We start from the raw sequence: 13,692 nt of genomic DNA, 5'->3' as shown, positions 1-13,692 counted from the left end.
ATTTATGCTTGTTCAATAAATCTGACTTTTTTTTTTGCATATTTGAGACTTTAGTGTCTCATAAGGAATTTAATGCTCAACAACTAGTACCATTGTTGATATTTTTAAATGGCCCTAATATACGGTAATTGAAAACACCTCATGTCATCATTTGAATTTGACCAAGAGCCAAAAATCATCAGGAAAAAAAAACCTTACTAAACTAATGATTGGCACTTTTCCATAAAGAGAATTTGATCAACTCATTAAATAGAGCTAAATGATGTTACACATACTTTAACAAAAAAAAAAAATTGCCAATCCTCACTGGTCAAATAAACTCAGTTCATGCTTGTTTGGACACAGGAGCAGATTTAGAAATTGGTCCAAAGCCTGTTTCAAAATACAAATGATTTTTTTTCAAGGTATTTGGAAACAGATGCAATGGAATGGTACATCTTGTTAAATTATTTCATGGGGAAATGTCACAAAACTCACCAGGTTTGCAATTTGATTGTAAAAATCCATATGAGGGACAAACCATCATACCTTTGTAGTTAATACAGAGCCGCCCTCTGCTCAGACACACTGTGGAGAAGAATCTACAGTGTGATGTGTTTGTCCTGAATGCTCCCTGACATGGAGGCAATCCAGAACATCTTGCCCTTCTTCCTTGAAATTATTGCCCAACTGCTGCTTTCTGTGAGGGAAGTGGTTTGACTTGCATTACTCATTCTTATTCAAAAGATGGGTTCATGCAGAGTCCAGCATCAGAATGTGTGTCTGATGTGCAAATTCGGGGGGAAAATTAAAAAAAAAAACGTTTTTTTACTTAAGGGTAAAACAGGAGGCCTTGTAACAGAAATTTGACAAACAAGGAAAATAAAATAAAAAATGACAAAATAAACCCAAGCAGTTGTTTATGCCTATCATCCTCCAGTGAGTTTTTGCATGTTTCATATAGCTTTGAGGAAGAAAAAAAAAGTGCTGATTGAACATGGTCGCCACCCAATCCCCTGCCCCACCTCTTTAGGCAGCGGTGGTTTTGAGGGGAAGGAAGGCCAGAGATCAGTCCTCATTGCCTAGGATCTGCCAGACTATCAAGTGGCTACGCTCGGCTTTGGCCGGGGGGCGTTCTAGATTCACTGAGGGGTCCTCGCCCTCTCCCGTGTCACCTTCCTCGTCACCTGGGGACAAAGGCCACATGCTCAGTTGGACTTTACGACCAGAAAAAAAAAACTGTAAAAACAAAAACATGTGAATTTAAGTCTGGTTGAAGACCAAATATGAATCCCCAGAAACATATACAATTTTTATAATTTTTTGCTACTTTTCAAGGGATTGCTTTCTCCTTTTAATAATACGTAAATACTCAGGGATGAAACAGCGTAATGAGATGCAAACTTAAAGAGCTACAAGCGTCACACTCCTCAATGGTTCTCATAATCCTTTACGTGGAACATGTGAAGCTGCCCACTCACCCATTCTGAAATCGATGTAACCTTCCCCTCCACTCATCACCAACATGGACTTGGTTCCTTCCTGAGACGCGGCTTCTGTTACCTTGTCGCCTGTTGCCTCTCCGCTGGATGCAGGTGGAACTGCAAGGCCTGGAAGCGAAACAATTCGCTGTGAAGAACATCTAACTAGTCTGGAGAGCTTCTCCTCCGGCAAAGAAAAAGACCTTTTGCTTCCAAACACCCTGAGAAATTGAATGCGCCTGTTAATAGAGTCACCATGGGATGTGATTTCTCCCAACTACACTTCGAATTTAAAACTAAACTCATAAATCTTTAAAAGTTCATGTAAAATTTATTTGGATTTACTTGGATTGGTGAAGACTTAAAACACTTATTAAGGTAATTTTGACTACATCTTTATCATTTTTTTTTGTATGGCTTCCACAGTCAGTTATTCCTATATCACATCGTGATGTAAAACAGATGGAATGCGGGAAATTCTCCTTTTTGGTGTGAAAAGATGAATCTCCGTATCACAATACTATTTGTCAATGCAAAATAGAAAGGGTAGAATTGAATCGTTATTGAATCGATTTGCTGTTTACCAAGCATTTTGTATTTAACAGAAGAGTTTGGAATGCTGAGGTCGTGCACATGAAAGTAAGACGTATGTTCACCTGGGACAGCGGTGAAGAACTTAACGGCATCTCGGTGTCCATGGAAACAGAGCTGAGCTTGGGACATGGAGCAGTATGGAATGAAGGTCCCAGCTGTCACTTTGTCAGTGCTGTCGTCGCCATAGACAGGAACGACACTCCCGGACTGGTTCCCGTTTCCTTTGGTCGTCTTGTTGGGTGCTAAAATAACTAAGGTTAACCTTTCAGTCGTTCAATGTTGACCGGCATGCATGAAGTTGTGTACTCACAGTCTGTCAGAGGGATGGAGATGATGACGCCGTTGCCGGTGCCAATCCACAGACGGCCACACGACACCATGAGAGCCGTGATCCGAACGAAGGAGAAGCCCAGTTTTCCTGTACCTGTGATGAAGGTGACAATATAAATTGTCTGCGTGTTTGACTGGAGAATGTTCAGTTGCAGCAGAAAAACTGACCGAGCATCTTGCTGACGTAGGGCTCAATGTCAACGTCCTGCAGGTGCTGGTGGGTGTGTGCATGGAACAGCCTGAGGGTGGAGTCTAACCTGATGGACACCCAGATGCCGTCACCATCCCAGGTCAGTTGGCGTACCTGGCTGTCTTTGCGTGGGTGGGCATCAAAAGTCTTCTGCAGAAGGGGGACATTGAACAGGATTTGTCCTACTGTACTAATCACAAACATAAGAAGAAAAGTCTGTTCACTCTGAAAAATACTTCTTTAAATGGCATTGGCATTCCTCACCTCAATCTTCATGGCTTTGGGCTGCACCACACAGATCTTGTTCTTATAGCCACACCACACCTTGTCATGGACAACAGTGATGCAGCGGATTGAGTTGGGCTTTCCCAAGTCTAGTAGGTGGTAGTTGGTTAGATCCCACTGTCCGTCTGCGAGCAGCAAAGGACGCGAGAAAATAAGACCTTTTTTTGATGAGCAGGTATGATGTTTTGAAAAGAGATGGACTCTCACCGACGCCTCTGTGGAAAATGGCTAATGTGCCATCAGAAAGGCAAACCAGCACACGACCTTTGACGTGTCTGTTGGAGGAAACCAGCCACTACATCAGGATTCACACAGAACAGAGCAATCCAAAAAACACTTTGACTTACACTATGCCGACCACCGTGTCCTTCAGCTTGATGGAGTGGAGACACTTCTTCCACTGAGCCACAGAGGAGTGGACATACACACTGGACAAAGCATGGATCATTTAAATTTTGAAAAGGAAAGAAAATGTTCTTAAAAAAAAGCAGTAATCTTACTATCCATTCTGAGAGCCAAGCCACATGGTGGGCAGTACACTGCTCATCTTCTGTGCCTCCTCTCTCATTAGATCCTGTTCATCTGCAGGGTCTGAGCCCGTATCCTCTTTCCCCTCATCCTCCCTGACGAGCAAACACAACGTGAGGGTTAACTGTAGGACATGCTAGTGCAGGTGTGCCCAATAGGTCGATCGCAATCTACCGGTCAATCGCAAAGGTAGTGTGGGTCGATCGTGTGGCATTAAAACGTAGACATCAGCCTATCATCCTCACGATGAAATTTGTCACTTGTCACTTTTTCTGACACAGGCGTCACTGTGCATGTGCACATAACGGCGCATTCCAGCAAGCTAGTGAGTTAGCCTACAATTTATGTCTTCTTAACTTATGGTATATGAAAATGAGTGGGGAGCTGGACCAAGTGAAAAGATGAAAACATATCACTTCCATTTGGAGCGGGATGTGGACTTTTTTTTTTACTATGTCATTTTCAAAGTGCGTTTGCCTCATCTGCCAGTCTGCCAGGGGAAATGATACAGTGAAGAATGGAGGAGAAGGGGACCAATGTGGACCACAAAGTCGCAGAGATTCGTAACAGTGAAGAGAGGATGACTGTGAAGACGATGGAAAGTAGAAAGGTGGTTGGACCTGATGGGGATTGACTCTTAATAACTTGGCCTGATGCTCTGAGCCCTAATAAGTTGCCACTGTCAGGCCCGCAATTCTATTTTGACACTACTTATGACCAGAGCTGCTAACAGGCGTCAGTGACAGGGAACCGTCCTACAGATGTTACCTCTGAGAGCTGGCCTCTGAATTCTGAGCTCTCAGAGGATCGGTGAAGATGTGTTCAGCATGGACTTCCCGAAGACTCTCTTGTTGATCAGCAGGATTATCACCAGCCTCGGTCGCCTCAGCGGCTTCCTCCGGTGGTCTGGAATCTGCAGAAAGATCATACTCAGTCAAATAATCTGCATGAGTAAGAAGCCAGACATCTGAAATGGAAAAGAATAGCCTTTGAGTCGTATTAATTCTCCAACTTGCTTCTCCCTCCTTGCCTGAAGTGTCTGCTGTCTGAGCAACAGCTTCGGCTCCCTCAGCTGCACAGCCGACAACCGTGATGCCTCCGAGCACACTGTCTCCTCCTTCTGCACTGCTGCTTGGGGCTGAAGAGCTACCATCTTCCCCTGGACCGGCCGCTGCACTCTGAGGTTCATCTTCCCCAGCTGGATAGTCTGTCTCCCGTGCACCTGCATAAGAAAATAATTTTACACGCATAATTTGGTGCAGTTCCTATAAGGCCTGGGCAAAAGTTTTCGCTTGCCATACAGGAATGCCTGAAATCTTCCAAAGGTGGTCTGATATTTTTTTCAGTTGTCATGAAAAGATGTTACAAACCCTCTTGAGAGAGAATTTGACCTGTTTGAAATGCCCAGTCTCCGCATGACAACTCACCTGGTACACTGGCGATGCAGAGGATGTGGGAGTCACAGACAAAAAATTTTTCCAGGATGTTTCCAGGCTGGTTGGCATCAATGACAACAGCCTTGGTTGTTGATTCGGTGCTGGTACAAATCCACACCAAGGATGACAATTCATCCTGGGTGCGCAGCTCCTTCTGCTGATCCTGTAAAAACACAGCACAGGAACTGTGAACAGGACGCATGCTTTGGAGCAATTTGTGCTTAAGCCCCTACAATGTTCCAGTCCAGTATGACAATGGCAGTATGTGAATATGAATCAAACATATTTCCTTGTGAGCTAAGATGATGACAGGTGCAGTGAATCAAGTAGAATCTGACCAGAAGTTCTTGATCCAGTTTCTCCACACTGTTCTGAGATCCACCGTTTTTCTTTTTGGGACTCTCTGGTCCAGACACGTTACTGTAAAACACACTAGCTCCTACAATGGAACCTCCATCTCTAGTTTTGCCTCCGGACTGGTTCACGCCAGCTGCACACCATAACTGAAGATACAGAAACACATGGTTAACAAAATCAAATAATCATGGGGCATGAAATGCTAGTTGGAAATGAAGGTCAGACAAGTAGGATGGAGTCTAGTGTGTCTGAACTGTGTAACCAACCAACCCAGGATCAAAATTGTGTTGGAGATAATTCCAGCTGACACTGGGTCGGGATTTAATCTGGACTGGTCTGCTGTCTATCACAATGCTACATATGGAGATATCCAAACTTTCACACTATCGTTCACACCTATTGGCAACTCTTACATTGTAGTTAGTCATCAATTAACTTCTTGACTGTTTTTTAACTGTGGGAGGAAGATGGACAACTCGAAGAAAACTCAAGCAGGCACGGAGAGAATGTTCAGACTCCACGAAAAGATGCCACTTGGACCAAATCAACAACCTTTATGATATATGATAAGGGGGAGACTTGACCGAATGCGCTAATGTAGAAGGGAGGTGACATCACAGATTTGAGTGATACCTGGGGTCTAAATTCTCAGAATTCTTATTTTTGACATCTGCCTGATTTATCTCCCAAAATAAGTCAGACATTTTTATTAGAATGATCTAAGAAGGTGGCCTGAGATGAGATGAGATGAGATGAGATGAGATGAGATGAGATTAGAACAACTTTATTTATCCCGAAGGAAATTGTTGTGCCAGAGTTTCAAGTAAAAAACATAACAGTAATAGATAATAGTAGAAAGGAGGAAGAATATGAATACAATGAAATCTGGCTCTTAATAGTTGCATGATACAACCTTGTAATCGAAAGTTGTTTCCATTACCTAGCAGCAACTAAATCTCAGACGACATTCGCCGCAAGAGAGGATTTAGACAACAAAAGGTAACGTCCATGTCACTATGTTTATATTTTTAAAAAAGCAAATGACTATTGTGGTTCACAAGAATTTAACAGAGTGGAGAGTCAATCCTGTTTAGTCTCTGCAATGAGCTACAGGTATAGCAATGATCGTCTGAACCAACTGCTTGTGGAAGGAAGGAGAAAAGCGGTTATGGAAAAGGGATTTATCATATACAAGACATATACCATATAAAACAGTCACTGTAAACTTGAAAATTCAGAGAAATACCTTCATAGAAGCATTTTTCTCATCCAGAGGTCTGAGGAATACAGGGACAGGCAGATTCTTCATTTTACTGTCTCCCTGGCCTCCATTGGCCTGAAAATAGAATAAAAAACAAATACAAAAAAACAGCAGCACCAAAGCTTGTTTCAGATGAAAGTTTAAAGGATTGAAAAGACAGAGAGTCAACAAGCCCCAAGACATATACATACACAACACACACAGATGAAAAGGTCAGCTTTCATAAGAGCAGCAACACAGACTGACAGATGATTAAAGCAAGGCTGACATTTTTCTTTGTTTCATGAGATTTTGCAGGAGGCGAAAAATAACGTCCTGCCATAATAGTCAAAATCTCAATGTCATGCACAGACGTTGGACACGAAAGACCATTTAACAGAACATCAAAAAAAACAACAGATGCGTACAATGCTTTCTTAAAGTAGAATTTTTCTGCAAATATTTCTTACTTTACTACTTGTGTTACATGATTACATAAAATGTTAAATATTCTAAAGAGTCATCTTTAATTTCATGAAAAAAAATCTCTTAAATTATGACTACTTCCTAATTTCTTGAAGATTCTTATCCGCATATAGTTATTAGACTGGCCAAAGCCAAAAATCATTTTCTAACCTTATATTTCTTAGGTAGACTCCAGCCATAAGCCTGCACTCTGCCGTCCTCCTTTTGAACATGGGCTTTGACCTGCTGGTACTGCGCCCTCTTCTGTTCTTGCCTGGACACTTTACTACCAGCCGCTCTGCGGAAAAAAGCAAAACAAAAACAATGAGCTTTTCACAGCTCGTTAGATCTCCTATTAATGATGAAACACATACAGCTACTGGCAAAAAATGCTAATGTAATTTCAAATAAATGTCATCTTGCTGAGGACATGAATCATAGGGGCTTTTATACCTGAAGTTGAGTTCATTTAGTTTCAAAGAAGTAAAAAAAATAAAGGCACACTGTTGTTTAGCAGTTCTAGCCAATTTTCTGCTTCACATTATGTTTTCTAAGAACAAACCATGAGGTAGAAACATAAAATCATGTGTAAAGTGACCAACTGACTGACCCTTCAGCTCTTTATGGAACCATATACTTATTCAAAACACAGAATTACATTGCTTCATATGCAGCATGTGATGTCTCCACTATCTAAGCAATACGCAAACCCAAAATGGAAGATGATAAATGCTAATGTGTGCTACTGGGCCAGCCACCTGATCAGGCAGAACAAAAACAGTTGGTTAAAGAAGTCAGGTTTAAAGCTGAGAGGCCAGTAGTTTTAGAAGTACAGCCTCTGTTGGCAAAAAATACTTTTTGCAATAAACCACTGTTAATGTGCTGGTGTTCTGTTTAAGAACTCCTATGTCTGATATGATTCTAAAATATTTCTGTATTATTTTGGGTGCAAAAATCCCCAACCCTGTAAGCCAGGTAGATTATGAAACCAATGTCTCCTGACAGACTCACTCCTCATTGAGGAAATCAAAGGCCTTGCTCTTGTCGCTAGGCAGCTGCTGCAGGGTGCTGCTCTTCTTCTTAACAGACGGTTGGACCTGCGAGGTGGGGGCATTGTACTTGATGTTCACAGGGGCCTCCCCTGCTGGCTTCTTGGGTGCCGCGCCCGACGAGCTAAACAAACGGCTGAAACTGGAGGTGTAAGGGCAGGGAAGTGGAGAGAGAAAAAGAGAAAGAGCACATAGACAGACGTATAGAGGGGTGGACACAAGCAGTAGCACTATAGGCAAGTAGGGTTCAACATGTAAGGGTTCCTGCCTCATGCCAAAACGCCATGCCGGCTTCCACACAGGCATCTGTTACACCGATATTCATATTAAACCGTCCTGACGGAATATCTGAGAAGTTGTCTACACACAGCGTGGGGAAGCAAGGAGCGCAGGGTTAATGTGTGCATTGACTGGGACATTAGTCAACAACACAGAGCAAGGGATGTAGATAGTAACATAGTTGATTTCCCCAACTCTCTCTTGCTCTTAACCTGACAGCTCAAGCAATTTCTGGATCTTCTGACTTCACATGCAGCCCTCCATTCAAAATGCTGCTGCATAAAACTGAAAACATTCTATACAACTGACTTGAGAGGCAACAATTCACCTCTCTCCCTCGCTCTCTCTCTCTCTTCAAAACAAATTATGATGCGTGGATTTGCATTGTCATTACTTACTAATTGGGTAGGGAAAATTTTGATTCTTAGATATATTGCAGATCTTCTTTGAAACATTATTTCTGTATGCTAAGATCGCAATTTAAAGACTGAAACCATTTTGCTCAGGAGGGAGCCTGTATGATTTCAATTGTGGCTCTGGTTTAAAATCTATTTTTGACATATTGATCTGTTCAAAGCAGAAAAATCAAATAAATTGTAGCTAGCAGCACTAGTTTCATACCATACACAGCAGCAATGCTGCTTTTAGACATGCTAATTCTTGTTGGTCTGAGTCATTGAATCGAACCAAGCCAACTCATAACATCCTTTATCACAGCAAAAAAGCAAAATCATTTTTTCTGCAGCGACCTACATCCATTTTGTGTGATCATCAGCCTGTTACCTGCTCCATCATCAAGCACAATATAACCACATTTTTGGCCACCCTTTTCACTAGTCTGACACCTCATCATCATACAGAGGGGCTGCTGTGCACTTGATTGAAATTGCTTGCTCACCATGACAACAGGGAACAGAAAATCTAAAAATACAATTTAATTCTCTGCCCGGAATGTCATTATTTTGCTATGTTTTATAGTGCAGCATGCTCAACTCAGTGTAGAAGCTACAGGTCTCTCATGCCTGTACCCCAAATACAAGAAATTCACTGCATCAAATTGGAAATCCAGATCATGTTTCCTTCATTTTGACCTAAAAACTCTACATGTACAGACACCGCCCACACCTCCCCCCCTGATAGCAGAGCAACCCACGCAGCACACCTCCTACAAAGAGACGATGCAACATCAGGCGGAATATAAAAGGGACACACAAAACAACAAGGCAGGAGAAATGAGATTCATGAGTTTTTGGTTTCTCAAGCTGCCCCAGACCCAGCACAACAAACCTGGCCAGCATAATGAACTCCAAACCAAACACATTAACACTAAAAGTCAGCAATGGAGAGCGTGACAGATCAAAAAGTATTGCTGGGTTGGGTTTTCAACAAGTATTGCATTGAATTATCATGACATAACTCTCATGGACTATTACCGTGTGCATTTTTAAACATTACTAAAGAAGAATGATGGCAGGCAATTTGGTCAAATCTAAGATAAATCCCACACAGGCTCTCACAGCTAGCACTTTGAAATATATGAAGTAATTAAAAAAAATAGATGCTCATCATAACAGGCACTGATGCATGTCCAAGATTTACCTACATCCTGGTGAAAACATCCATACAACATGAAATACAAAAAAAGTAAAACATGTCAAATACCCGAAATATCATGTTCCTATAGATTATCTTGACTTGATAAGAGGAAATAAAGGAGTATCTTACAACTGCCAGAGACTGGACTTCTTCTTCTCAGGAAGAGCTGGATTCTCCTTTGAGGCCCTGAGAGAAGCAGTTTAGTTTAGATTGTCAGAGAAATGGGGTAGGTAGTGGAGCTGTGCAAGTCTCACTCTCCTCAGCATTTAATTTTATTATTGTTTACCACAAACAGAACTTGTGTAGATATAGCCTAGCAACAAACCGAAAGATTAACTCACTCCTTTGGAAAAATGAATCATGAGCTCACTTATAATTATAATAAATATTTTTAAGTGTTTCTGATATTTTTTTCTTATTCCTTTACATTTTCTTTATGTTCCTCCAGCCACCTCTGAGGGGATAGTATACTCTTTCATATATTATTTCTGACTATTTTTTGCCATCGCCACCACAATCAGAAAACAGGCTTCCTCCGTGATAAAATATATGTTGTTCAATTGAGTATTCATGAATCAACACACAGCAGGCACCTGGTAAAAGTTCATGCATTTTTGCACATTGTACTATCAAAGCTACACCATTTCTTCTGTATCCCTTCATAGCCTATGTGTTCTGCAAAACTTTGTATTTATTCTGTCAGCAAATATGTGTCACTAAGTCTATCCCTTAACTAACAAGATTCTGAAGATATCTGATATTTTTTCAGTCATCTCACCGGATCATTTCTGTCCATTTGACAGCCTCCTGTAGTTCCATCAGTTTCTCCTTATACTGGTTCCTCTCCATCAGAACTCTGGCCATCTCCACCCTGGTGAAGCGCTTCCTCTGAGCAGTGGGCACGTCGCTTTGCTAATAGCATGAACACGGTCACAATTTATTATCTATGCATTCAGAAAAACATGGTGTTCATTTTGATCAAAAATACCTAAAAATAGCTTGAACTTTTTACATGTATAACAAAAAATAAGTAAATGAGGACTCACGTCATCGTCATTCTCAACCTTTGCCTTCTGCTTGGTGTCATCAATTTCTGACCGAATCCTGTCAGAGAATACACAGATTTCAATAACGTTCACAAGCACTGATCTTGCAACCAACATCTGAGACTATTAAAACTGTTGAGTAGCTCACTTCCTGAGTTCTTCCTCCAGCTCTTTGTTCTTCTCTTCCAGTTTGGTCTTGGCCTGAGTGACGGCATCCAACTCTCCACGCAGGACCTCCTTTTCACATGATAGCTCATCCAGTTGAGCAATAAGGTCATTCTTAGCTATATTCAACGCATTTCTGAAAACATGCATACAACCACACATGAATTAATGATACATGAAACAGAAAAAGGCAGTTATTTTCACCGGAGCTTTTGGAGCTATTTAATTATTTCCATCAATAACTAACATTCAGGTGCTAAAAATTCAGTTTCTGACATGCACAGTTTATACTAGGGGTGTACATTTTAACATGAATATTGGGGTTTTTTTCCACTAATAACTAGTAAAGCATTTTTCCAAAAGATTATTTCCCCTAATAAAATGTAAAGACACAGAACAGTAATAGTACTTAAGGAACAAAGACAGAAAGTTCACATAAAGATATATTTCCCGTGCTGGAATCCATTTGACATACACATAAAAACCTAAATCAGTGAAGATTGCTCAAATGTCAAGGTCGGTATTCGCATTATAAAAACATTTTCCAAGTTTGTCTTTTTTTTTGTTTTAAACACTCAGTTAGAAAGTCCAAACAACTCATTAGGGCTGGGCAATAATTTCTGGGAAAAGTATCCAAAGTATGATATTATACAATGGATATTTCTAATTTTTTTGAAAATATAATTGTAGTGCCTACGGATAAAATATTGGTTAAATTTCCTTTTTTTTTTAATTCATTCTGGTTTGGACATTTTTTGGGTTATAAGATCAATTACTCATCTGCTAATCAGATTTTGTCCAAAACTACCATCAACAGCTTCAATCTACAATAAATGAGTGCACAGTTGTAAAGAAATCAGGTGGAAAGGTTCAGAATATTAGGAAAAGTAACTTTTCAAAACTATTCTTAATAAATGTAAGAAGTCAGATCAGTGGTGCTGTGTCACATTTTTCTTTCAGTAACAAATTCACACGTATTTCAGTGAAATTGGATATAAATCTTCATCGTGTTCTCAAAACACAATTTGTGTTGTGATTTTTTTTTTCATACCAAGCAGATATCGTGATATATTTTTCGATATGGAAAAACTGGCTTCTGAATGTCCTGATATTCATTTATTTCCATATCGCCCAGCCCTATGACACACAAACAAGAGAATAAGGAAAGATAAATACTGATCTATCGTACGACTGTAATTTAGTTGTCTTAAAAGGATACTAACTTGGTCTCCAGCAGCTGGGCATTCTCTTGGATGAGATGTTCAACTTCACAGGCCATACCTGAAAATCCATCCATGATCATCATCCAACATGGCAATTTAATACAGACGAGTTAAAAAATGCAACCCTTGAGGGAAAAAACAGTCAAGATGGATTTCCCACTCTTTCCACAAGACTAATTAAATGTGGGTTCAGTCTTACCTAAAAAGCTGTAGTCTGAGATTCATGCAAGAGATAATGCAGATCAGAATAGTTCAAGATTAAACAGCAGATTATTCTACATTCCTATAAACACAGAGGTTTCATTTGAAGATTCTGGTCCAACAACACGGTCAACTCTCTAATCTATCCCACATTACTAACACAAAGGGACAGACGTTGAAAAGACATTTGGGTAAACCACTGAGCTGCTCAAGATCAGTCTAACTGATACACACCAGAAAACTCATCTGGAGAGACCAGAAGCCCCGACAGTCACAGAAAATTTAAAAAACATGACAGGGAAAGAGATGTGATTTAAAGTTTCAAGCTTTGACCAAATCATCAGAGAGAGTGACAAGTGTGTAAGGTGTCCTACCCAGTAGATCCGCTCCTTCGTCTACATCTCCTATCAGGTCGTTTCCTGCAGATGACAGCTCCTCAAACAGGGACTCAGTGTTCCGGTCAAACGCTAGATTTTCTATGCCGCCTTTAGTCGGTGTGCTGGATACACAATAGACAAGTTCATTATGAAAGCGTGTTGCAATACTTCGATACGATTCATACTTCGAAACATTCATCGGACTAAACATGATTGTTACTTACAACATGGTAAATGTAGGAACTGCTGCAAAATGAAACAACGTATAATGTCATACTTTTAGTATTTACAGGGCCAGTTCTAAACATCGATTGGGAAAGTTTAGTGTTTTTGCCAAATCTCAAATGCTACTTTTCATGGCTTATGTAATTTGTATATAGACCCTAAACAAATCAGCAGGTCTCAAAAACTGCTAGTGAGTTCTCATGAACCCTTGAATAAAAAGACTCTACTTGGTTCTTATTATTTTAGTTTTGCAATATGGATTCCCTTCTTCCATCTAGGATGCTTTTTTTCCCTGTTACAGCAACATATGGCAGTCTTTCCTCAGTCCAGTCAGGAGTTTGGGACAAAAGGTGTTCAGACTAACACCCCAAGGTTACAGAGTGAGTTAGTGATATAGGACTAAATAAAATGACAAAGTTTTACTCAGAATTCTTTTACCTTTAAATCTCACACAGACTGCTGAAATGTAATAGTTACACTTCGGGTAGACCATGTAAATCATTTACAAAACGGCAAAACATACAGAGAACTGCAAATAGTAGAACTGTTGACTGGTTTCTGGTGGACTGGTAAACTGGTTTTAACTTGGAAAATGATTAATTCTTAATGGAAATGCTCCAACAAACTGCAAATTATAATTATTTAC

General features: G+C 40.4%; 1 protein-coding gene across 6 annotated transcripts in view; it reads right to left on the bottom strand.

Moving 5' to 3' along the window:
* Positions 1-884: 884 nt before the first annotated feature.
* spag9b (sperm associated antigen 9b) overlaps positions 885-13,692 on the bottom strand; it is a 37,781-nt gene continuing 24,973 nt past the window's right edge. For 2 of the 6 annotated variants that reach the window (XM_086141063.1, XM_086141065.1), the window contains 23 exons: positions 12,819-12,943; positions 12,443-12,457; positions 12,244-12,301; positions 11,004-11,156; positions 10,856-10,913; positions 10,588-10,721; positions 9,938-9,995; positions 7,897-8,078; positions 7,057-7,183; positions 6,427-6,516; positions 5,162-5,326; positions 4,815-4,986; positions 4,418-4,609; positions 4,156-4,300; positions 3,360-3,482; positions 3,207-3,287; positions 3,067-3,134; positions 2,839-2,984; positions 2,553-2,724; positions 2,365-2,478; positions 2,117-2,296; positions 1,461-1,589; positions 885-1,166 (listed from right to left, as the gene is read on the bottom strand). In XM_086141063.1, the coding sequence (XP_085997189.1) occupies positions 1,048-1,166; positions 1,461-1,589; positions 2,117-2,296; positions 2,365-2,478; positions 2,553-2,724; positions 2,839-2,984; positions 3,067-3,134; positions 3,207-3,287; positions 3,360-3,482; positions 4,156-4,300; positions 4,418-4,609; positions 4,815-4,986; positions 5,162-5,326; positions 6,427-6,516; positions 7,057-7,183; positions 7,897-8,078; positions 9,938-9,995; positions 10,588-10,721; positions 10,856-10,913; positions 11,004-11,156; positions 12,244-12,301; positions 12,443-12,457; positions 12,819-12,943 (2,806 nt within the window). In that variant the 3' untranslated portion in view covers positions 885-1,047. The remainder of the gene's footprint in view (positions 1,167-1,460; positions 1,590-2,116; positions 2,297-2,364; positions 2,479-2,552; positions 2,725-2,838; positions 2,985-3,066; positions 3,135-3,206; positions 3,288-3,359; positions 3,483-4,155; positions 4,301-4,417; positions 4,610-4,814; positions 4,987-5,161; positions 5,327-6,426; positions 6,517-7,056; positions 7,184-7,896; positions 8,079-9,937; positions 9,996-10,587; positions 10,722-10,855; positions 10,914-11,003; positions 11,157-12,243; positions 12,302-12,442; positions 12,458-12,818; positions 12,944-13,692) is intronic. The other 4 variants (XM_086141060.1, XM_086141061.1, XM_086141062.1 and 1 more) reach the window with 4 other exon arrangements.

The sequence above is a fragment of the Fistularia commersonii genome, chromosome 33, assembly GCF_037954325.1.
Source record: "Fistularia commersonii isolate RoL2024-O1a breed Wild chromosome 33, RoL_Fcom_v1.0, whole genome shotgun sequence".
In the NCBI taxonomy this organism is placed as follows: domain Eukaryota; kingdom Metazoa; phylum Chordata; class Actinopteri; order Syngnathiformes; family Fistulariidae; genus Fistularia; species Fistularia commersonii.
Note: the sequence above shows the minus strand (reverse complement) of the source record. Positions and strands in the feature narration are given on the sequence as shown.